The 21,065-nt window shown below is 49.7% G+C and overlaps 8 protein-coding genes across 8 annotated transcripts; 3 read left to right on the top strand and 5 right to left on the bottom strand.

The window, feature by feature from the left end:
• Positions 1-102: 102 nt before the first annotated feature.
• FTJAE_6057 (monosaccharide transporter) lies at positions 103-1,923 on the top strand (the record flags this gene model as incomplete). The annotated part of the gene is made up of 6 exons (XM_037352631.1): positions 103-243; positions 312-665; positions 724-1,105; positions 1,156-1,424; positions 1,476-1,745; positions 1,804-1,923. 6 exons carry the CDS (start codon positions 103-105, stop codon positions 1,921-1,923), a joined length of 1,536 nt encoding a protein of 511 aa, XP_037206847.1.
• Positions 1,924-2,028: 105 nt separating this feature from the next.
• Positions 2,029-5,813, bottom strand: FTJAE_6056 (cytochrome P450 monooxygenase 4ac1; the record flags this gene model as incomplete). Its single annotated transcript, XM_037352630.1, has 10 exons — positions 2,029-3,491; positions 3,544-3,653; positions 3,714-3,865; positions 3,925-3,968; positions 4,204-4,292; positions 4,342-4,978; positions 5,031-5,160; positions 5,207-5,350; positions 5,404-5,434; positions 5,485-5,813. 10 exons carry the CDS (start codon positions 5,811-5,813, stop codon positions 2,029-2,031), a joined length of 3,129 nt encoding a protein of 1,042 aa, XP_037206846.1.
• Positions 5,814-7,358: 1,545 nt separating this feature from the next.
• FTJAE_6055 (uncharacterized protein) lies at positions 7,359-7,745 on the top strand (the record flags this gene model as incomplete). The annotated part of the gene is made up of 1 exon (XM_037352629.1): positions 7,359-7,745. The coding sequence occupies one exon, from the start codon at positions 7,359-7,361 to the stop codon at positions 7,743-7,745; it is 387 nt and encodes a 128-aa protein (XP_037206845.1).
• A 240-nt stretch (positions 7,746-7,985) lies between these two features.
• On the bottom strand, positions 7,986-10,388 carry FTJAE_6054 (unc-45 like b; the record flags this gene model as incomplete). The annotated part of the gene is made up of 3 exons (XM_037352628.1): positions 7,986-8,895; positions 8,951-9,649; positions 9,703-10,388. The coding sequence occupies 3 exons, from the start codon at positions 10,386-10,388 to the stop codon at positions 7,986-7,988; spliced, it is 2,295 nt and encodes a 764-aa protein (XP_037206844.1).
• A 1,422-nt stretch (positions 10,389-11,810) lies between these two features.
• On the top strand, positions 11,811-13,536 carry FTJAE_6053 (uncharacterized protein; the record flags this gene model as incomplete). Its single annotated transcript, XM_037352627.1, has 4 exons — positions 11,811-12,203; positions 12,257-12,358; positions 12,415-12,755; positions 12,801-13,536. 4 exons carry the CDS (start codon positions 11,811-11,813, stop codon positions 13,534-13,536), a joined length of 1,572 nt encoding a protein of 523 aa, XP_037206843.1.
• Positions 13,537-14,605: 1,069 nt separating this feature from the next.
• Positions 14,606-16,276, bottom strand: FTJAE_6052 (oxidoreductase; the record flags this gene model as incomplete). Its single annotated transcript, XM_037352626.1, has 2 exons — positions 14,606-15,689; positions 15,759-16,276. The coding sequence occupies 2 exons, from the start codon at positions 16,274-16,276 to the stop codon at positions 14,606-14,608; spliced, it is 1,602 nt and encodes a 533-aa protein (XP_037206842.1).
• Positions 16,277-17,638: 1,362 nt separating this feature from the next.
• On the bottom strand, positions 17,639-18,599 carry FTJAE_6051 (uncharacterized protein; the record flags this gene model as incomplete). The annotated part of the gene is made up of 3 exons (XM_037352625.1): positions 17,639-18,147; positions 18,266-18,343; positions 18,425-18,599. 3 exons carry the CDS (start codon positions 18,597-18,599, stop codon positions 17,639-17,641), a joined length of 762 nt encoding a protein of 253 aa, XP_037206841.1.
• A 2,043-nt stretch (positions 18,600-20,642) lies between these two features.
• On the bottom strand, positions 20,643-20,990 carry FTJAE_6050 (uncharacterized protein; the record flags this gene model as incomplete). The annotated part of the gene is made up of 1 exon (XM_037352624.1): positions 20,643-20,990. One exon carries the CDS (start codon positions 20,988-20,990, stop codon positions 20,643-20,645), a length of 348 nt encoding a protein of 115 aa, XP_037206840.1.
• Positions 20,991-21,065: the final 75 nt, after the last annotated feature.

Here is a 21,065-nt window from a genome sequence, read left to right as displayed (position 1 = left end):
CAGTCGAGCTCCAGTATGAAAGGAAAGGGTAGCCGCAGAAACGTCCAACGCGGTTGACTGCTTGATCCATCTGATTATCTTCACTTCATCTGGCTCTTCATCATGGCAGACCAATCGCAGGATACCATCCGTGCCCATTGGCGATGTTTCGCAGCATGCGGAATCATTGTTCTCTCTCCTTTCCAGTATGGCCTTGACTTTGGGTTGATCGGTGGATTACAAGCCATGCCTGGCTTTCTCAAGGTTGGCACCTGAATTGCATGCTGTTTGGCAAACATCCGAGCTTTGTACTGACCATCACTTTTGATCAGATCTATGGCTACCGAGACCCAGAAGTCGCAATCGGATGGAACATCGACACCACGCGACAGCAGCTTATCTCGTCTCTGATGACGATGGGCGCCTTCATAAGCTCCAGTCTCGCGGGGTTCGTTGCCGCAAAACTTGGAAGGAAGATGTGCCTTTGGATGGCTTGCATTCTTTGCGCAGTGTCGAACATCATCATGATGACCACGACTCATATTGGGCCGTTGTACGTCGGTCGGCTTCTCATCGGGTTGGCCAACGGCTACTTCATGACCTTCTCCCAACTATACATCCAAGAGAGTAGCCCGGCAAAGTATCGCGGTTTGTTCTTGACCGTGTTTCATCTGTGCACAACCTTTGTCAGTACTCCTATCTGAGAGTATGAAGATTGTATCGATACTGACTCGTGGTTCGTAGGGTACACTTATCGGTACCATAATCGACTGGGCAACAGCGAAACGCCCCGATCGCTCTGCATATCTCATCCCGCTCGGAATGATATACATAGTTCCAACTATCATATTCGTTGGTTTGCCATTCATTCCAGAGTCACCAAGGTGGCTTGTTCTTCAAGGACGCTACGAAGATGGACTTAAGTCGCTCAAGTGGCTCAGGCCAGAGGGCGCAGATACCGAGGCGGAGCTTGCAGAGATTCGTCAAGCTATTGACAACGAGCGTGCATTGTCCAAGGGTGTCGGTATCCTCGATATGTTCAACAACCCGATCGACAGAAGGCGAACCATGATCTCCATATGTGCTGTTTGCCTCCAAGCTGCCACTGGATCAATGTTCATCATTGGTAACCATCCCCGTTGTCGCCCAAGTGATACGCAACTGACCCTTTCGCAGCTTATAAGGCCTACTTCTTCGCCATGGCTAAAGTTCAAGACCCGTTTGCAATGAGCAACGTTCTCAGCATGGCAGGTATGCTTGCTATCATCGCCAATGTTTGCATCGTTGTACGATATGGAAGACGACGAGTACTGCTCTTTTGCGGCCTTATAACCGCTGGGATCTTCCAGTTGATCATCGCAGTTGTCTATGATCACAATCCAGGTGCGATCGTCACCGGCAAAGTACTGGTTGCGCTCTCATGCTTCTACATGATGGCTTTCAATGTGAGTACTCCAAGGTCGATTCCAAGACTTTGTTACTAACCTTCTTTTCAGGGCATGATAGCTCCATATTCATGGATGGTTGCCGGCGAAATCCCATCACAGCGCCTTCGAAGCTACACCTTCGGCCTTGCAGCAGCAGCAGGATTCCTTGGGGCTTGGCTGATCACATTCACCGCTCCGTACTTCATCAACCCCGTTGCGCTGAACTGGGGGCCAAGATATGGCTACATCTGGTTCCCTTCTTGCATCGTTAGTGCTGTTTGGGTATACTTCTTCCTGCCTGAAGTTAAAGGACGAACCTTGGAAGAGATCGATGCCATGGTAAGCAAACCCGAAGTCAACCAGAGACCGAGGAAAAGTTACTCACTGCTCTGTACAGTTCAACGAAAAGCTGCCAGCCAGGAAGTTCAGAGGTTACAAAATGCAGGAAACTGGTGTCGGAGAGACTGTTGGAAAGTTAAGCGTCGAGCTCAACGTCGTTGAAACTGAGAGAGTCTAGTGTCAACCATATGGTGGGCTGGCATGTCTTCGTCGCAGTGGTTGGTGTCTCTATCACCTCCTTACCAGGTGGCATGGCCTGAAGCTTTCCTCATGTAGTTGCGAGTTAGTAAGGAAGAAAGTCAACGCTGATATCTTCAATCGTTTCCCAAGTGCGTGTGGAGTCATCGGGATGTTGAAGCCAAACTCTTTCCAATAACTCTAGTGTCTTAAACAGATGAGGAGTCTTCATCCATCTTTCGATGTCTGCCAGCTCATGCCTGATCTCATCTCGCGCAGACCCGAGAGCGTAAAGCCCAGCGGTGAACAAGGGGGAGACTAGCAGTACTCTAGGTGACAGTCCGGACTCACGAGACATTCTATGAGCGCACTGAATGATTTGAGCAACGCAGAAGCGGACTTCGATGGCGAAGGGCGGCAGAGATCTCATACTACAGTACAAGTGCAAGAGTGCCATGTAGAGAAACCCGGCGTTGCTGAGGGCGTAGTTTTGGATATCGTTCGCTGTGAGAGACGAGAGAATATCCGATGAGATGTTCATGTTCTCGGCTTTGTCGCGAGAAAGCCTCGCATGGATTTGTTGAATGAGATTACCCGTTTCTGATTCGAGTTCTGGGGTGCGTATATGCTTCCTTCCCAAGAGGGCTCCGACTTCTTTGAATAGTGCGGGAAGATCGGACATGACGCCACCGTAAATGTCGAGAAACACTCCAGAGTCACTCTGGCCGTGGACAAGAAGCTGGCCACCGAGTAGCCCGGCCGGGCTCAAGGAAGCCAGCGCTTCCGCATTATGGAACCAACTATCCAGGAACCCCGTGTTCACAGGAATTTGAGGTCTGCTCGTCACTTGGTTACCTGTTTGAGACGTCTGGAGGATAGCACGCGCACCATCGAGATGGATACGCCATAACGATGTTCCACCGTAGATCTGAGCCTGGCATAGTGTTCTCGTCGTAGCCAACGCCACGGTTTGTGACGTGGTGTCAACATCTTCCAACAATCTTCGGAGATGATTGATGCTTGCCCAATGGAGACTGTCGATAAGTCGTTGCGAGTTTCCGGGCAGCATACCGATGGCATCAAGGTGAACAGCGGCGAAAGCCATCACGGCGTAGAGTAAGCTCGGCTCTTGGAGCGACATTGGGACGAGGAATCGACAGATCTCTGCTTTGGCATAGCTGCTGGGGACTGTAAGTCTCATCGTTTCGGAGAGGTAGAATTGGAAGAGGTATTGAGCCATGGGCGGAAGAAAGGATATTTGATGTTGAGGTCGCGGCATGGTTGCATGTGGCGGTTGAAGAGGACTGGCCAGCGTATCTTGTTGGTGAACCGTTGATGATATCTCCAGAATGCAATCGCTTCTCAACATCAAGGAGGCATTGGTGGTAGTGACATTCCCATCCTGTGCATTCTGTGTGTTCTCCGGTACATGGCTTTCTGTCGAGTGCTGAAGTGTTCGTCCATGGCTGGCATTTGACTGCGTCGCTGTGGTCCTCTGCGATGTCTCGAGGCCAGGCGACTGGGCATGGGTTGTGCTGTAAACAAAGCCATTGCCTGTCGAGGTGTTGTCTGAACCAGCATAAGTCAGTGCTCCTCCGAGTCTCTTGTAAATTGAACGTACCCGTTCTTTTGATATCATGAAGACACTTTCCGAAGGTGGACTTGACGAATGATCTTCCGCCCCAATTCAGCGTGACTTCGTATTTGCAGATGCTCCCAGCCTCAACGCATCTATCGCAAGAGGGCTTACTCTCGTCACACTTTTGCCGTCGGTGGCGACATCGCACGCACCCTCCTCGAGACCTGGTTTTCCTTGGTGACGATTTCGGAGTTTCTGGAACCAAAGCGCTCATTGCTACGGTCGCGGCCGATTGAAATGAGTTGGCGATGGTTTGGCGAGTGGCTCCAGTGAACTGGGCTGTGGAAGTCCCCGCAGGGTTACGCTACACCACTAACTAACGCCAGAACAAGATTAGTTCCCCCTGACTGCGAACTCACTCACAAGTTCTCCAGATTCTACTTCAACAATCTGTGTCAACGCAACATCTACAAATGCATCATATCTCCAAGACTACAGTGAGGCCTTCTCACTTTTACTGATGAAAGAAAATCGGTATCTCATTGAACGTAAGACGCCGTCTTTCTCCATAGCCACTACGTCAAAGTTCGACAGCAGTTCCTCCGACGTTTACAGCCAGCTGGCAACCTCAATCCCATTTGATAAACTTCAGAATGCACTTCTGGTCTTTCGGTCGAGATGTAAAGATCTGGTCATCCATACCCATATCAGAAGTCATGCCATCCGCAGGGGCTGTTCTATATCGCGAATAGATGTCACGCAAAAGTGTCTTCATCTCAACTATAGCAAGACTAGACAACAGGTTAGCCGGAATCCTCAAGTACAAGCTCGGATACTCACTGTCTTCCGATGCATGCACGACCTCCATTAGAGAACGCAAAGAACAGTCTGTTTCGCTCAGCTGAGCCCTTCTCCTCCAACCATCTCTGCGGCTCAAAGCTATCTGGGCGAGGGAACACCTCTTCGTCCATTCGATGCATTGAGTATGGTTGACAACTCACAATGGTACCTCCAGGTAGCCAATGGCCATCCACAGTTGCTCCGCCTTCGGGAACGCACCTTGGTAGACTCATGGGGATCGAAGGGAAGACTCTGAGACCTTCTTTGACGACTGCTTCGAGGTACTCAAGTTGGTCGAAAGAAACATCAGGGTTGGCTCTGAACTCATCTCGCAGGCGCTCCTGGATGAAGGTATAGCCTGGCTGGGAGATCTGCCACATCAGAAAGCACAGCGCATCACCAGTGGTTTCAATCCCAGCAAGCATGTGATCCATGCATTCAGATGCGACGTCAAAAATGCCCATACCGAACTTCTCTTCCTGCATGCGACTCACCAGTGTAAAGTCAGCGACGCCGCCTTTTTTCACACCATTGAGGACAAGCTCTGTAGCTCGAGGAATACCGCGCGATTTTCCGAACAAGCCTAGCTTGCCTGCGAGGCTACCAAGGGTCGGGTGGTAATAGTTCAAGAGTCTTCCTGTTGCCATTGGATCAGTGCTGAGCCCTCTGAGGATCTCGGGAGAACTTACGAACAAGGCTGTTGTCAAATACCGCTTCATGGAGTGTTTCTTCGTCTGACGTCTGAAGAATCGAGTCACTGCCATGTGGATGGAACAGATGATGCGTAACGCAGTCGAACGCGTAGCAGTGAAGGAACATCTGCTTCACGTTAGCCAGGAAGTGCAGAAGGATTATATAGCCGTACGTAAACGTCAAGCTCCTGCTTTGGAGCATCTTGGCACCGAGTGATGAAGTTTCGTGATCTTTCTTGTATGCCGTGTAGAGAGTCTTCACGGTTGACATTGGTGTTTGCATAACGGTCAGCGATTACCCGTCGTCTCTGGCTATGCTATAAAGTGCTGGTTAGCGTTTTGCTCGTTCCAAAGTGAGTTCGAAACTTACTGGGCCTTTTGGCAGCATTGAGAACATTGTCCTTTCCTCGGTTAGATCTATATGTCACAGGGATACCGAGTTTCAACTTACCTGAGCCCGAACTGAGAGAAGAGGTTGTAGAAACTTGTCTTATCAAAGCCACTACCCTTCGACAGATAGATCTCCTTCATCGCGTCCAGTGATGAGAAGACAACCTCATTTGGGGCTAAACGGACTGCATTTCCGTACTTCTGGTGCATTTGGTGAACATATTGTGTTCTTTTCCCACGAAGCTCATGGTATCTCAGTTGCCAAGGTGTTAGAAGACCTAGACGAGGTCCTGGGAGGGAAGCCAAAGGGGAACGCAGACGGACGAGCAGAACGCCGATAAAGATGAGAGCTGCCGCTCCAGCAAGAAGGGAAGGAGACATTACCGCCATTTTTAGTTGTGATTGCGAGCAAAGGATGAAGTCTCGAGAAGGGGGTTTGTCATGTCTATATATGCATTCATTCCTGGCGTCCATCCTGTCAAGCCCCGATTTACATGGAGTGGAGCATCTTGATGTCCTGCTAAAGTCTGCCCAATCAAAGAGGCCATCAGTTTGCCCTCACGGCGCTTGCACCAAACAGGAATCTCTAAGAGATGACCGATTGGCCCCCGCAGTTAATTCACTATCATCTTGATAACTTCGCTCAGCTCATCCGATTCGAGTTTAGGGTTTCGTGTTGATAAATGGTTGTCTATCTTCTTTGGCTTCCTTTCAATTCCTTACCGATAAGCAGAAGTGGGGTCACGTATTGACCTTTCTTGCTCTGTCACTACGCTCGCTCAGTCCTTGCACAGCTTTCCCCATTATGGAACGTCAAGAAGCAACGCAGCATGTTAATATTCTCATGAGTCCGGGTAGTGAATATTATGAATACGATATGGCCTATATAAATTGTTTTTGGAGGTGGCTTAAGCAGACAGCAGTTCAATAGTCTAACTTCGTGGCTACCTACCATCTGACATTTCTTCTTGGAATCTTCAGTTTCTCATAGCCGATCCTAAGTCTTCAGCTCAATGAAACTCCTCTGTCTCATGTCTCTCTATGACGTTGAAGTGTAGGCACCCATCAAATCTAGAGAAAGCGGGTGGAAGGACAAGCCTCAAGGTTGTGTCAATCCCTCACGGACAGCGCAACGAAGGTCAGAGGAAGCCAGGATGAAAGTTGAAGGTCATTGACTCGTAAATTAGACTAAATAGATATTAAAGTATATTAGAAATTCATGTTCAAGCTTTTTATTGAATCGGAAGAATTGAGTGAATGGTTACAAGTGGTCTCCAATGGGCAACGGGAATATTATGTCCGACTATGTCTGTCAAGTTCGTATACAGAAAGAGCATCACCATCTCATTGCCGCCAAGGACTTTCGGCAATTTCTATAGTAAGCAGGGAGCTGCATGGCTTGTATGGGTTGGGCTGACGAGCGGCTCAGATCTGACATATGACCGACCAGGACACGAGGTACCATTGCTGACTTCCTCACTGCCACTGGCGCAGAGACGATTTGATTACACCATTTGGAAAGAGGATCGGCGTGCATGAAGTCACTCAGCCTCAAAAGTGTGGAATGTGACCAGAAAGACAAAACCTCGAATACGGGAAAAGTAATCCGAGGTACTGTGTTGGAAACAAGCGCTGACTATTCTTCGTTGAGGCTTGAATACTGCCTACACCGTGTTGAATGGTCCGCAGTATATACAGTCAGTCAACACGAGGGTATTGGTCCGCATTAAAACCGCAGGGATTACTTCACTAAAAATAGTGAGGAGGATACGATGACTGACGACGCCCAGAGCTACCCAAGTGTATAAAGAGAATCGCCGTGCTCAGTATTCGATCGCAATCCAATTCACCCAACAAGCTCTCATCCACTACTCCAATACACATCCCCTGATTTCTATTAACTTCTACTCTAAATCAACCGACTTCTTCGCCAACATGCACTTCACTACCGTCCTCACCACTGCGTTTGCGACCCTCGCCTCTACCGCAGCAGCTGCCCCCAAGACAGAAAACTTCGCAACAGCCAGCGTCTATGCCTTCAACCGAGACCAGAACACTCATAAGTTCGTCGACATACCTTTCGGCAAGCTCACGCACATCGACTACCAAATCACCGATCTTGAGCTCCGCGGCGTTCAGTTCCTTCTCCCCGATGGCGAGAAGATCGACCCCGACAAGGTGACCTGTCAGATGTACAAGGACAGCCTTGGCACCCAACCTGGGAGCGCTGCTTTCACTAAGAAGACTCCTGCTCATATCAGCCTCTTCAACCCTGTTCAGTTTGGATGGGTTCTGTGCTATGTCAACGTTAATAGCGCCTAAGAGTCTGGAAGCTGTTGAGACAGTAGTTAGGGGCTGATGGCTGGGGACATATACGGTGCTTTGTGAGGTCATAGTACATATCTTGGGGAGGGATCTCGGTCTTTATTTCAATCTATAGTAACCACGGAGCTAATTTACATTCATTCCCTCTCCCCTGTCCGTCTTTCCTGCTTCACAGCCGTAGCTGACTCTTCCACTGCTTTCCTCATCCCAATTTGTAGGCGCGCCTATAGGTTTCTCTCAACTCCGGTCATTCAATGCAGTGTGAACGATAGAATTGAAGTGCTCAGCGGCGTCCGGGAGCAGCCGTGGCATCGAGGCCACTTCGCCAACCAGCATTCTGTACGAGATGATTGCGTAGTTGAAAACCTTGATGGAGAGCTGTCGAGATACTATACCGTACATATGGGCCAGATTAAGGAACAAGTAAACGACATAGTTGGTCGAAATGCCCCATTTCTTCACTTCGAATCGATAGTCGTCAGGCTTTTGGCCAGGAACAAACGCTACAATGATGAAGCCCAGTGACTCGAGTGACTTCACGCTCATCTTGACAAAATCAGCGGGCATTACCGACTCCGTATAGCGATCCCCCATCGCAAAGCAAATTTCTGCTAGCTCTAGTTGAACTTTGTTAGCGGACTTTCCCTTGTAGGTGTTCTCCAGTTGTTTCAGAAGTGTTCTGGCTTTGGCAAAGTTGAATTGAAGCACTTCAGTCTTCAGAAGCTCTAAAGCCTCGTTATAGATCTTGCGTCGCTTTTCCAGGGTCGCCTTGTTCTCCTTGCTTCTGGTCTTGCATATATCGCACGCACACTTGAAGCCCCAAGTTGAGAGGCGCTTCTGTACTTCCTCGTAGGACTCGAAGGTGATGGGAGCGCGATAGGAGAGAAGCAGCTCCGTCCCGGCGGACATGTCTTGCGTAGCTCGGATGATTTGCATGTCGCCAATAAAGGAACGCCGACAGTTGCTGACACAGCTGTGGTTGATTCGGGAAGCGAGGAGCCAGATCCCAGAAGTCGAGTACGTGGAATCCATGTTGTCGATCTCTAGGTTGGTCTCTTTCTTGCAAAAAACTCTGGTTTCGAAGTCATTGCTTGTAGTCTTCGGGGTGTTCACTGCGTTGTAGTGAATGATTCTTTCTACCATCAAACTACAACCACGTTAGCAGGGGTGCCGACAACATGTAGCGGTGGAGATAAACTTACCCGTCAACAACAGGACATTCGTCACATTTGGTGACCTTGAGCTTCTTGTGGTCGCAGTGGAAGAGTTCTTGGATGGCGTCAATGTGTTCTGGGTTGTGATACAACTTCTCGGTAACTTGTGCCCACAAGAGAACAGCGCCACCACCTTTCGCTTTATCACGGGGCACGTTCGCTAAGACGGGAAAGGACTTATGACTGGTTTTATCCATGAAACAGTATGAGAACGCCTTTTCGCAGAGTATCAAGTCCCCAGCAGATACGTCTTTGGTGAGGAAGAGCCCCTTGCCTCGGCCAGGGGCGTCGCGGGTCTCGACAAGAGAGGAGAAGGTGGCGCAGTCAACTAGTGGAGGTCTCTCTTGAGCTTCAACAAGCATGTCTTCAAATGCATACTCGCCATCATCTTGCTCCTTGATTCTTTTAGAGACGGTTGACTTCAGGCTCAAACCAAGCACGCTCTTGGGAAACAACACTGTGAGAACCCGAAGCTTCTGCAGGCACTCCTCGAAATCTCCAAGGGTGTAGTATGCGCGAGCTTGAAGAAGTAAGGACTCCTCGGTACAATTTGTAGGGTGATCTCCGTCGATAGCGTCTCGAAATGCCTGATAAGGGCGATCGAGTTGGAGGTTGACTTCAGAACGGCCGAGATTTGCTTGCCGCTTATCATCTGGTGACACTGCTGTATCAATAGCCAAGTTGTAACTTGATTGTGTTAGAAGAAAGGGCATAGACATAAAGGTCAGGCAGATACTGACGAGTGTAGTGCGGGCAGCCAGTGCTCCTTGTTGGCGAGCTCTTCTCCCTCTGCCCGATATTCTGCGCTGCTCTTGATCTCGCTGTGGACTCTCCACTGCTCGGGGATTCTCTCGTCGTGGCCTTCCAACCAGATGATGTCGCTTGGGTGGTAGACTTGCAGGGAGTAAGAATCTTCGGCTATTTGCTCGAAAAAGGGATCTTTAAGGATGGCTACGGAGCCTTGAGCAGGATGTCTGATGGTCAACAAGTCAACATGGAGCAGTTGGTAAAGCGATAGTAGGACTACCGTCCCTTCTTGATCTTCCACCATGGTCATGATAGCTGCACCCCGAGTGGGTGCGGTCTTCGCCCGAAGCAAGACCTTTTTACCGCGGTGATGAGTCTGAAGTCTCATGTCAGAGATGGGCATTAGTTCAAGGTCCTTCTCGGGGATTAGGCATGGCTCGAAGGGATCTGGGACCAGAGTGACGTAGGCGGGTTTCTCCTCCTGTGTGCCTTTGTTTTTCGTAGACTCCCGTCGGAATGCCTCAGCAAGAGCTTCGGGATCTGGGTGGTCAGTTACAAGTTGACCTTTGCCCAATGCTGCTTTGATCATGTCAGGTTTCAATTCCTTCAGGAGAGCGGTATAGCTGTCTTCCGACCCTAACTCCATGTCTATCTTGCTGGCGGTGTTGGTAGTGGTCATGGCGGCGGATTAAATTGATTTGGTTGAGTTTTGGGCGCAGGTGATGCAGATTTTGGGTTACCAAGATGTCAGTTAAAGAAGGACGTAGGACAGGCTGGCAAGTGGGTCAACGTCGAGTTTGCTTGTGAGCTGGTTTCTTAGAATTCTCAGGTTTCCCATGGAACTACAGTCCAAGGTCTAGTTTGCTTGCCCTTTGCAGCTGTTTGCAGCTGCCTGCCCATTGAGTGGCCTTCAAAGCTGGATCATAATGGCACGCTACGTGAACTACTCCAGTCTGGCAATCAGAACATCGAGGCCATAGTTTGTAAGTCTAAGTGAAACAGTGGCTAAAATGTAGATGCTATACTAAGAGAAAGGGCAACAGAATATATAGACTTTCTCATCATTGAAGACAGATGATGAGTGATTTTAGTAAATTACCAGATAATGGCTGATGCTAGATTGCCCCTATGTTTCCATAAAAGCAACACTAATATCACAAGTCCTCCTCTTTACTACCTCAAAGGAAGATTGCTAAACAAAGTCCAGCTATTCGATGTACTAGGGCAGTAGCAGACTCTGGTAAAAAGCACTTAACTCAAGTCAGGATCCGTCGATGATACCTATCGAAGGATCTTCGGCAGTGCATACCTCTCAAGACACAAACGTTTTCAAGCCACATCAAACGGATGTTGGAATTGCCGAGTGACTGCGCCTTGCCAGGGGGGTCATACTCTTGGGCAAAGGCAGTGCGTCAATCTAGTCCATAGGGCTGAGGACCACGTCGTCATGCAGGTTGTCCGATTCATTATGATCCTTGCGATATCCTCCCGAACCTATTTTTACCAAAACCTCGGACCTGAGTTTTTTTTTATCATTTTCTAATCCTTGCAGATTGCTCTTTCTGTGCCAGAGAGCCAACCATTCTCGCACCCAAATATGAGTTTAGCTGGTCTGAATGGTCTGCTTTCCAGCGAGTGGACACCATCCCAACTCAAAGCAGGAATAACCCTGATCTGGCAAGGCAGAATCGCTCAACCAAAGACCCTTTAGGTCTGTGTTAGGCTAGCCTTTCAAGTAAGGGATAGTGAACAACCAAGACACCAGAGTAATAGCGTTAAAACCGTCAGTCTGGACCGGTCTCGTGGCTTGGATAAATAAGGTTAAAAAATAGCTTCGCTTAAACAGAAACTGGCGACAAATCAACAACTCTGTCATCGTGATCACAAGTGTCTAATTCCGTAAGGTGGAATTAGTAGTTGTGGCGGCGCGTTAGACTGCCAGGGCTGAATGTCACTAATCAAAGTTGGTGTTGGAGCTGAAAATGCATCATGCGCTACTAGGCCAGGGGTCGTCAATCTTAACTGTTTATTTCCCACCGAAATTCCGATCATGGTTCGCCTGTTCTTCTGAGATCAGCAAGACTTTCAATTGCAATCAACGATGCGTCGCTATCACTCCCTCCCATTCCTTGCATCGGCACTTTTGCCCAGAGTCCTTGCTGGGCCTGGTCAAAGTCTCGACGCCATCTGCAAATCCACCGAAGGAACCTACGGCTGTGACGAGTACTTCCAGATCCCATACGGCTCAGAGCCTGTCACAACATGCTTCGACACTAGCCCCTGTGGCGTTCAAATCTTAACCAACAACCGAAACATCTGCGACCTTATCGACGATGCCATGGGCGATGATGGCTTCGTCGGCGGCTACACAGCATACTGTAGAGAGGCGCCCCGAGCTATCAAGGAAGTCAAGACAGAACGCGCTGTGTGGGTGGACGGTAAACTCAAGGGCGCCAAATGGATTGCCCTGGCTACTGCGAACAGCGCTGAAGAGGTTGGTCTTCCTCCATCGTCATCTCATCTGATGCATGCTAAAGCCACAAACAGGAATTCGCCAATCGCGGCTTCAAGTATGGGAGCACCAGGAGCACTGTTCTTTCTAACCAACTTGCCAACAAAGATGGATGGGTAGTACAGAAGGCAGCAGAAGTACGTCGTCCTTTACCCCTCACCTGAGCTTGAGCGAGTAACTGACGAGGCTATAGATCAACACCAAGAGTTACTTCGATCTTGTCGAGCGCCTCAGTAAATGCGATCCTGGTGGATGCTCCGGAGACAAACTCGATTCCGTCTTGGAATGGTTTCGTGAGTGGATTCCAAAGGGCACTGAGGTCAAGAACGGCCAGATGTCAAGGATGCTCGCCGAGTGGGAAAAGACCTTTGCTACACCTTACAAGAACCGAATCATGGCCATCAAGAATGCTGCAACCACTGTCCAAACGCGCGTCAAGACTGTTCAAACCAAGGTCGACTCGATCAAGAAGAGTATCTGTCAGAAGAACGCCTGCTCCGGCAAGACCGCTTCTACATACCTCAACAATGGTCAGTGACCATTCCACTCTGCGTGACTTTTCATTGCTAACTTCCACAGTGTCTGCCGCTCTCAAAGCCTCAAGGATCTCAACAACATCATCGCCGCTGCTAACTCTGCCGACGAGAAGCGCAAGTTCATCTATTACAACTTCTTGGGCAACATCCAGTTTGCCTACAACCTTGATACACAGTATCTTATCCCTAATAACCTTGTTGATATCGTGGATGACGGAAGATTCGACACGCTTCGCGGTATCATGCATGGCTACGGTACTGTCACTTCTGAAATCAGCATGTATGCCAACGACATCAAGAGAAACCTTACCCCTCTCATTCTCCTCACCAAGCACGAGTCGCGATCTCGTGATGCCTTGAAGAAGATCAACGCTCAGCTTACTCAGAACTGGAAGAACAACGCCGAGCTCTCCAAGACTGCTGCTTCACGCAAAGTTCGTGATGGCTTCATCCAGATTCAGGGTCACCTGAAGAAAGAACTTCAAGGTTCCCTCACTACCCTCATCAATGCGATCGACGCTTTCGACAATGACTTCCTCAAGTTCCCTCTCCGAGGTAACAAGATGGTGGTTGAGTGGGGAACTGCTTCGTATGATCGCTGGTACAATCTTGAGTTTAAATATCCTTGCAGGAAGGAAGTCACAAAGACATTCACCGAGGCCGGATTCTCAGAAGACCATACTTGGCGTGTCTTCAGCCCCTGCACCTTCACTGCTCAGAAGATTGATATGCCCAAGGGCTGGATTCCATACATCAAGTATCGCTTTGTCAAGCCGTGATTGCGAGCAAACAACACTTTTTGGTTGTAGTGATATCATGAATTTTACTTAGACATCTACTAGTTGATGGTGATTTTAATTTACAAGCCGACTTCTGGAATAAATCACAGTCATACGACAGTCAAGCCCATATTGACATAATTGCGCACGGCAACATGGTTTCACACTTTCACTGGTTGGCTCAAGCAGTACGGACTTAAAAAGGTGAATTTCAGAAGGTTCCAAATAACTGGCTCAATGCCCCTTGTACAGCCTCTCTCGCTCGGGCGAGCCTACCTTAGCTCCAGCAACTCCCTCCGCCGATAAACGCCTTCTCATAACCAAGATAGGCCATCACTGGGAAGGGTTGGGGAGAGGCGTTGACCCATACACATATGCTCCGTCATCTTTCTTGTCTGCGCATTCGCCGCAAGTAACAGGGTTGTCTTTAGGTTGCTCGGTTGTCTGGCACGGCTTTCCGTCCTTGCTCAACGGGCACTGAGTGAGCTTTGCCGGAGTTTTCCACTTAACTCGGTCGGAGCATTCGGTGCATTTCCCATAGTCGACGACTTTGATACACATGGTGAATGGTTGAATGATTGAATGATCAGATTTTTTGGTGGGCAGTTGAAATGTTTGCCGGGTTTTCAAGTGATATGATGTGTGTTTGTGTTGTTCTTGTAGTGTGCAGTTTGCCTTGTTGGTCTGAAGATTGGGCGGGTGCTGACCTGCAATTATAGCAACCTTTCGCGGCTTTCCCTTCAGCATTCACGCAGCATATCAACACTGATGCAGATTACTATGTGGTTCTACTCACAACATCATGGACACTAATATGGCTGATTCAAGGTCAAGTGGCATATCTGATCAGCTACGCCCACTCTCCTCGATTCTGTTTCAGTGTAACTTCTTGCAACGGCCACTGGCTCATGGTAGCTCGATTGATGTTGCTGAATAACAGTATTGGAACTTTCAGGTAAGTCTGGCACATCATTGACGACTGTGAACACCACGTCACGTCGACACATTACACTGATTGCTGAGTCTTCTTGGTTGAGTTCAAAGGTTTCTTATTCTTAGCTACATGAACTCAAACAGGAGAATCCTTCTTCAATAGACTAGAGTCACTCTCCTCCCAAGGATGCACCCTCTCCGCAGCCCGAACCATCTCAACATGCTTAGCGCTTCTTGGTGTAATGCTGTAAGCATACTCAACGGGGTGGCTGATCAGACCAGGTGTGCCATCAATCACGACATCAATCTCCTTTCCATTCTCATCAACAGCCTTGCGCATGTCAAAGACCGCCAACAATCGAGCGACTGTCATGAACATACTGTCCTCAGCCAGGTATCGACCAGGGCAGATTCTGCGACCGTATCCGAAAGCGAAGTCACTAGGGTCAGGCTCTTCTCGGGGCGAGATGAAGCGCTCAGGGTCGAAGGCGTCAGGGTTGGCGTAGATTTCGGGGTCATGGAGAATCCACCACGTTGAGGGGATGAGGTATGTGCCCTTGGGAATGCGGTATCCACGATACTCAATCTCTTCCTCAGTAACGTGGGTTGTCGTGGTAGGAACGACAGGCATCCATCGAAGAGCCTCCTTGCAGAGAGCGTTGATGTAAGGCATGCGGTCCTGATCCTCAAAGGTCGGCAGTCTCTCGCCTCCAGTGACACTATCGATCTCAGCTTGGGCCTTCTTCTGAACCTCGGGGAAAGCAATCATAGCAAGGACGAAGCTGCTGATAGTCGAGACGGTAGTGTCAGCACCACCGCCGTACATGATAGTCGCGGTAGCCTTGACAGCTTCGATATCCTCCTTGGTAGGCTCGCCAGTGCCACTGTCGTTCTTGAATGACTTGCTGCTCATGAGCTGAGAAACATATGATGGCCGATTTGTTCCGCTAGCCATCTGATCCATGACAAAGTTGTATGGGGTATTCAGTGCTTGGTCGGTGGTATTGCGCCACTCTCTGGCAGTCTTCTTGAAAGAAGTTCCGGGGAACCAATCTGGGAGGCGGGCGAGACTGGGGACGATGTCGACAGCCCAGGACAGAGGGACAAAGGCGTCAGAGAAGTTGATCATCATCTTCTCGATCAGACTGACGAGAGGGTCGACTTTCTTGGGCTCAATATTGTATCCGTAAATGATTCGCAATATGATCGCGCTGGCTTCACTGTTATGAAGGTGGTTAGCCGACGCTTCGCTGGGACAGGCTTGCTCTACTGCTTGTGGCCAAACTTACGTCTTGATATGTTTCTGGAACTCCTCAGGTCTCTCGATCGTCCTCACAAGGAACCGAAGTGACTCCAGATCCTGAGTGTCGCGGAATTCGGAGCAGATCAACTTGGTGCCCATCTGCTGGTGCACCAGCTTACGGAAGTATCGAAACTTGTTTCCATAGGGAATGACAGGAAGGAATACGCTGTATCCGCATAGCTCACTTGCGAAAGGTGACCAAGGTCGCGACGAGGTCTTGGTCGACCGCTTCTCCAGTAAGTCATGAAGAGCCTCTCGGTCATTCAGGACAACGAGGGGAGTTCCGAGGACATTTATAGAGCTGATAGGCCCATACAGATCCTTGAACTTGGCCCAGTGCTTATACTCAGCCGTTCCAGCCGGCGGAAGATCGAAGACGTTACCAACAATGGGGAGAGGCTTGGGACCAGGAGGGAGGTCAAGGCCAGTCTTCCTCTTGGGGAAGAGCACGTAATACACGACAAGTGCGGCTAGAACCACAGCTGGAAGCAAGAGGAGGCCCATGATGGCAAATACAGCGGCTAGAGACAGTACAGTCCAGCGAGAAGAGAGGAGATGAGGGGAAGATCTATATATGAGGGATCTGCACAGCAAAACACCAAGTCCTAAAGAGCATCCTCACATGCTACGTAAGCTTCTGCAATGAAACATCTGTTGGCTATCTTCAACACAAGGCGGCACAAGCGTGGGTCAGACAGAGGGACCTTTGACTATCGCATCGCTGCGAGTCAGTCAAAGGTTGTAACGTCGACGGTGTATTCCAACGGGGTAGAATGCTCCATTTGGACTGTGCAAGATGGCCTAATGCTTCAACCTTGTTTGCTCAAGCCTATAAGACGAAGTACGAGCGCAGTAAAACTCTGGTCTGCATCACAAGAGCCGAAGTAAGCGGGGGTCAAGGGTTACAGTACAGTACAGTACGTTTTCCTGCAGGCAGGGATACCATTTCTGCGGTAATTTTTTTCACAGATCGTCCATGATCTCCGCAGAAAAAGTGCGACGCAAATGCTGGGGGCCCAGCGAATGGGGAGAGAGGCTTTTCTAAAAGGGACCGTTCATGGCGAAACGGCTTTGAAGCCTTCCAACGGCTCGTGCTATCGTTAGGTTTCACGCCACTGAGAATTGACAAGGAACGGCCCGGGCTTCCTGCTTCCTAGACTTGGTCCGCGGTGATCATCTTGCTTATTGCCGTAACGGTTGCGTCTGCAGACTGCAGGTTGGTGAGGCCAGCAAGAAATGCAGAGACATCTCAGTAGGGAAGATGCCCGTCACGCACGCGGCAGCCACATAAACATGTTTGTTTGATGCAAGATAACAAAAATGGCGTGTAATTCATCCTAAAAATGGAGTGAAGCAAAAGCAAAGTCTTGGGAGCATCGCGCCAAGTGGTGAAACGGTCGATAAGCATAACCTTCGACCGTTGGGCGCTGACGAGTCATTACGCTGGGCATCAGGGCATTCGTCAGGGGACTTGACTTATTTCGAACCATTTACAGGGGACTCAGCGGGCCCCGGTAGTTGTCGATCAGTCGGAAATTGCAACATCCGCCCTAGCAATGAACATCAGATCCATCAAGATACGGGGTTTTACGATGGAGAAGCCAATGACTTGCCAATTGATTGTTCGCTTGCGACTATTTTTGTAATTTTCGCAAACCGGTAAGAAAGTGTAATAAGTGGTGCGGCCGAAGAAGCGATACGCCTGGAAGCGTCCTCCATAACATTAAGTAACAGCTCCACCGTTCAACCGTCTCAAACCGACAGAGCATCAAATAACCAACAGCCCAAATAATGCGAACCAAAGAGAGATCGAGAAGCCTGTCGACGAGTAAACAACATGTACATGATTGTGCGGTTTCTAGCATCTCAACCGAAGATATTGCTAACCCCAGTCTTGAATTCCAACCATTGGCCCAGGGCCCTATCCTGGACCTCTTCCTCAGACATCCAGGTGGTGTAGCGGTCACTTGCTGGGAGCCCAATCCATTGACAGAGCAGTAACTCACTGCCCTTATCTTTCATGGACTCCCTGCTTTTGAGAACCCTTAGTATTCGGTTTTCTCGTAAGCCAGTTGCCGGACCGCGACCACCCTGCCGTCTCCAGAAGTTCAATAGCGTCTGGGCACAGTCGATGTGCATGATCTCTTCCGGCTCCTCAGTATCAGGGCTACCATCTGCCCATCTCACATTGATCACCACACTATCATCATCGTATATCCTCCACCCCAGGAATTCCTCAATGGGGAATCGCTCTTCCGATATATATGTCGGGTTCGGCTGTGACTCACGTCGACGGTCCATCTCCAAATGCGCAACACAGAGGAGGAAATCACCAGTCGCCTCCCGACCGCCAGGGTATTTCCAACTTAGATCTTCTATTGCGAACTGTCAGCGTATTGTAGCTTGATGAGCGACGAGCGTATTATAAGAAAGGGACGCAGACGCAGATGCAGTGGCAGTGGTAGTGGTAGTGGGTGTGCTCGCAGTACTTACCAGCAGACTGTGCTGGTGGTGTATGTGTCGCGCCTCTCCGCGCACTGGCCGTAAGGGAATTCTCCCGAGAGCGTTGTCCTGGTGTCAAAAGTGAGTAACTCATGAACATGGTCCCAACCATTATCCACGGTCGATGGGGAACGCCCAGGCTCGACATACCATCACCGCCGCAAGGTATAAGATCGTCTGCGAAGTCGTCAAGCAATCTGTTCATTTCGCTATGTCTGGAGCTGCTACCAGCTGCACTATTCGACGGTCGATTTCTGGGTTGCGACGATGTAGGTGTGTTCTCCGGTCGCGACGAATTCTCGGGGGCATTGGAAGCGCCTTCCATGGTGACTGACTAGTGGCTTGAACTTGGTGATCAATTTTCGAATGGCATAAGACAGAAAGCGAGATCGCGAGCGTATATTGACCATGATGCTAGGGAGAGGCTGTTGACCATGAACAACAAATGCCATGCTGACTCCTGTCATTCTCATTTCACCAGTCTCCCCGCCCTGTATGCATCATCGCGTCCAGATTAATCGTAGCATATTTTCGGTCGGGGACCTTCTCTTGTCTGCGCAGGGAAAAGTGCGTTGCTGGCTCGGGACGGCATCCGTTTGACGGCTGGTTGCTGCGACGCGGCAGTAAATTGGCAAGGCTCTGTGTGCGCGCATCGGGATTGAGACGAAGCAGGGGTTTCGAAGCTACAAGAAGAAGGAGAGAAAAAACAGTAAGGTATAAAGGTAAAGAAAGGCGAGCGATTGCTTCTCGATTTGTTGGATTGGTGAAGCGCATACTCCGTAGAGTCTTGGTGATCTCAAGATCTCCAGGTACGCGACCGGGGACTCCCCGCGTGATGGCCAGCGTGGCTTGGGGGGCCGCAGAGCAATCGTGAATCGAGGCGTCTTGGCTGGGCTGGCAAGCAAGTGTAACCCTCTATTGCTCACCTATCCATGTCGCGTTGAGTGTAACGCCGGGTACTGGAACCTCAGCGTCGTGTTGTAATGACCATGACACATGGACCTCAACCAACCTCTCGACCACGATGCAGATGGCCAGCGTCAACACCAGTCATGCATTATTAGTATCATGATCACATACAAGAACATGTATGGAGCTGGCCTTTGATTAAAGTTATACACGCGGGTCGGGCCAAGGTCCGGTCTGAGTGCCGGTGCAACGAACATAGAACTGACGGATATCGTGTGGTGCTCCATGAGAACAAGGCACGGTCCTGGATTGGAACGTGAAGGCAGTCGCCTGTTTTCTTGCGCACCTCGCGACGTAAAATTCCCTTTCCGCATTCACCAAAATATCGCGACAGCTAGAAGACATTGCTTGTATATGCCGATTTGTTGGACCATCGTTGCGACATCGATTGGGCATGTGCGCTGCCCGTTTGCTCGCTGCAGGCGGTTGGAAAATGGCGTGGGTGCTGCATGTCGTACAACCAAGATATCGCGACAAATGAGATGTCAACGCGTCACCTCAGGCTGTACAAAAACATTTTGGGATAGAAGCAAATGCAGACGAATTGCAGGTCAATCGTGTATGCCCATCCGACACTCTTGTTAGCTGTGTAGAGCATCGCGTTCTGTAAAAGGTATCATGTCCGAATGCCACCACTTGATCACTCCATGTGATGTCTGCCCCGCAATGCCGGCTGAGGTACCCGAAGAGGATCTTGGTATCACCGATTTGCAGATGCGCATCTTGCATTTTTGTTATCTGCCGTCTGGTTTTGTTGGTCGCATGGAGACTGCTCCAGTTGTTTGCCATATGGTCGTGTTGGTGTCAATGCTGAAGAGGCGCGACAGGCTGCAGGATCAAAGGTAAGGTGCCCATCAACGCGCAAGCATGAGCCTAAAACAAAGAAAAAGCTGACCCGTGTGCTCTGTAGTTGGATGCTAATTAATGTAACGCGTGTTGCACTGTCAAAAAGACAATTGCAAGCTTGTATGAGAGTTCGTTATCGGGTCTGTTGGATTCAAAGCGTTCACACCGGTACCCCACCCTATAGCAACCTCGAAAGTCAATATCATGATGCTACAGAAGCGCGATCCAACGGTGAACCATATCAAATTGAGGTTAATCCAAATTGATATGAAGCTGAGTCAAAATGTTGACGGCGTCACGAATGGTGTCTAGATTGTGTAGGTTTGTTCTCAGCTTTCAGCATTTTTGTTGAAGTCTTCATGCACCAAAGGAATTTTGTCATGGAGCGCTACGTTCAGTCTTGGAGTCTGGAGAAAATTCGCCAAGCGGAAGTCCATGGCACAGGGAACAAATTACGATTAATCGTGATGCTACTGATCTACTTATGTAGCAAATCCTGCCATGACTCTCTGGGACAAACCCTATCATTGGCATGATCCATCTTTCAACGAATTCACTTCGTTAAAGATAGAGGCAAGACAGTGCACCCGTTCTCCTCATGGTCTTGAGCATCCTCTTGCTCAGCCAGAACCTCATCCATGTAGCTCCTAAGTTCACCCATTGTCTTTTCGAGTCGATTCGCAGCACGTTGCGCTCTGAAGGACCAGTAGGCCATTCGCCCCATCGCATCGAGGGTTTCTTGATGCAAGCGACGTTGTTCATTTCGCATCTCCACCAGAGCTTCAAGCTCTTCTTCCGCCCAGGGGTAGGCGGGGTCTTCGATCGGAGGGGGCGCTTGACGGGGGGCTTCGTTCAGCTCTCCGGGAGGGGATACACGGATTTCTGGGAGGGGAGGTTTCATAGAGGCTGACGAGCTCTCGCCGGGCGACGCGGGACGTTAATCGCCGGCTGGTTCATCGAGCGGAAGGGTTTCGGG

This window comes from Fusarium tjaetaba (assembly GCF_013396195.1).
Source record: "Fusarium tjaetaba strain NRRL 66243 chromosome Unknown NRRL66243_c0000117, whole genome shotgun sequence".
NCBI classification, from domain to species: domain Eukaryota; kingdom Fungi; phylum Ascomycota; class Sordariomycetes; order Hypocreales; family Nectriaceae; genus Fusarium; species Fusarium tjaetaba.
Note: the sequence above shows the minus strand (reverse complement) of the source record. Positions and strands in the feature narration are given on the sequence as shown.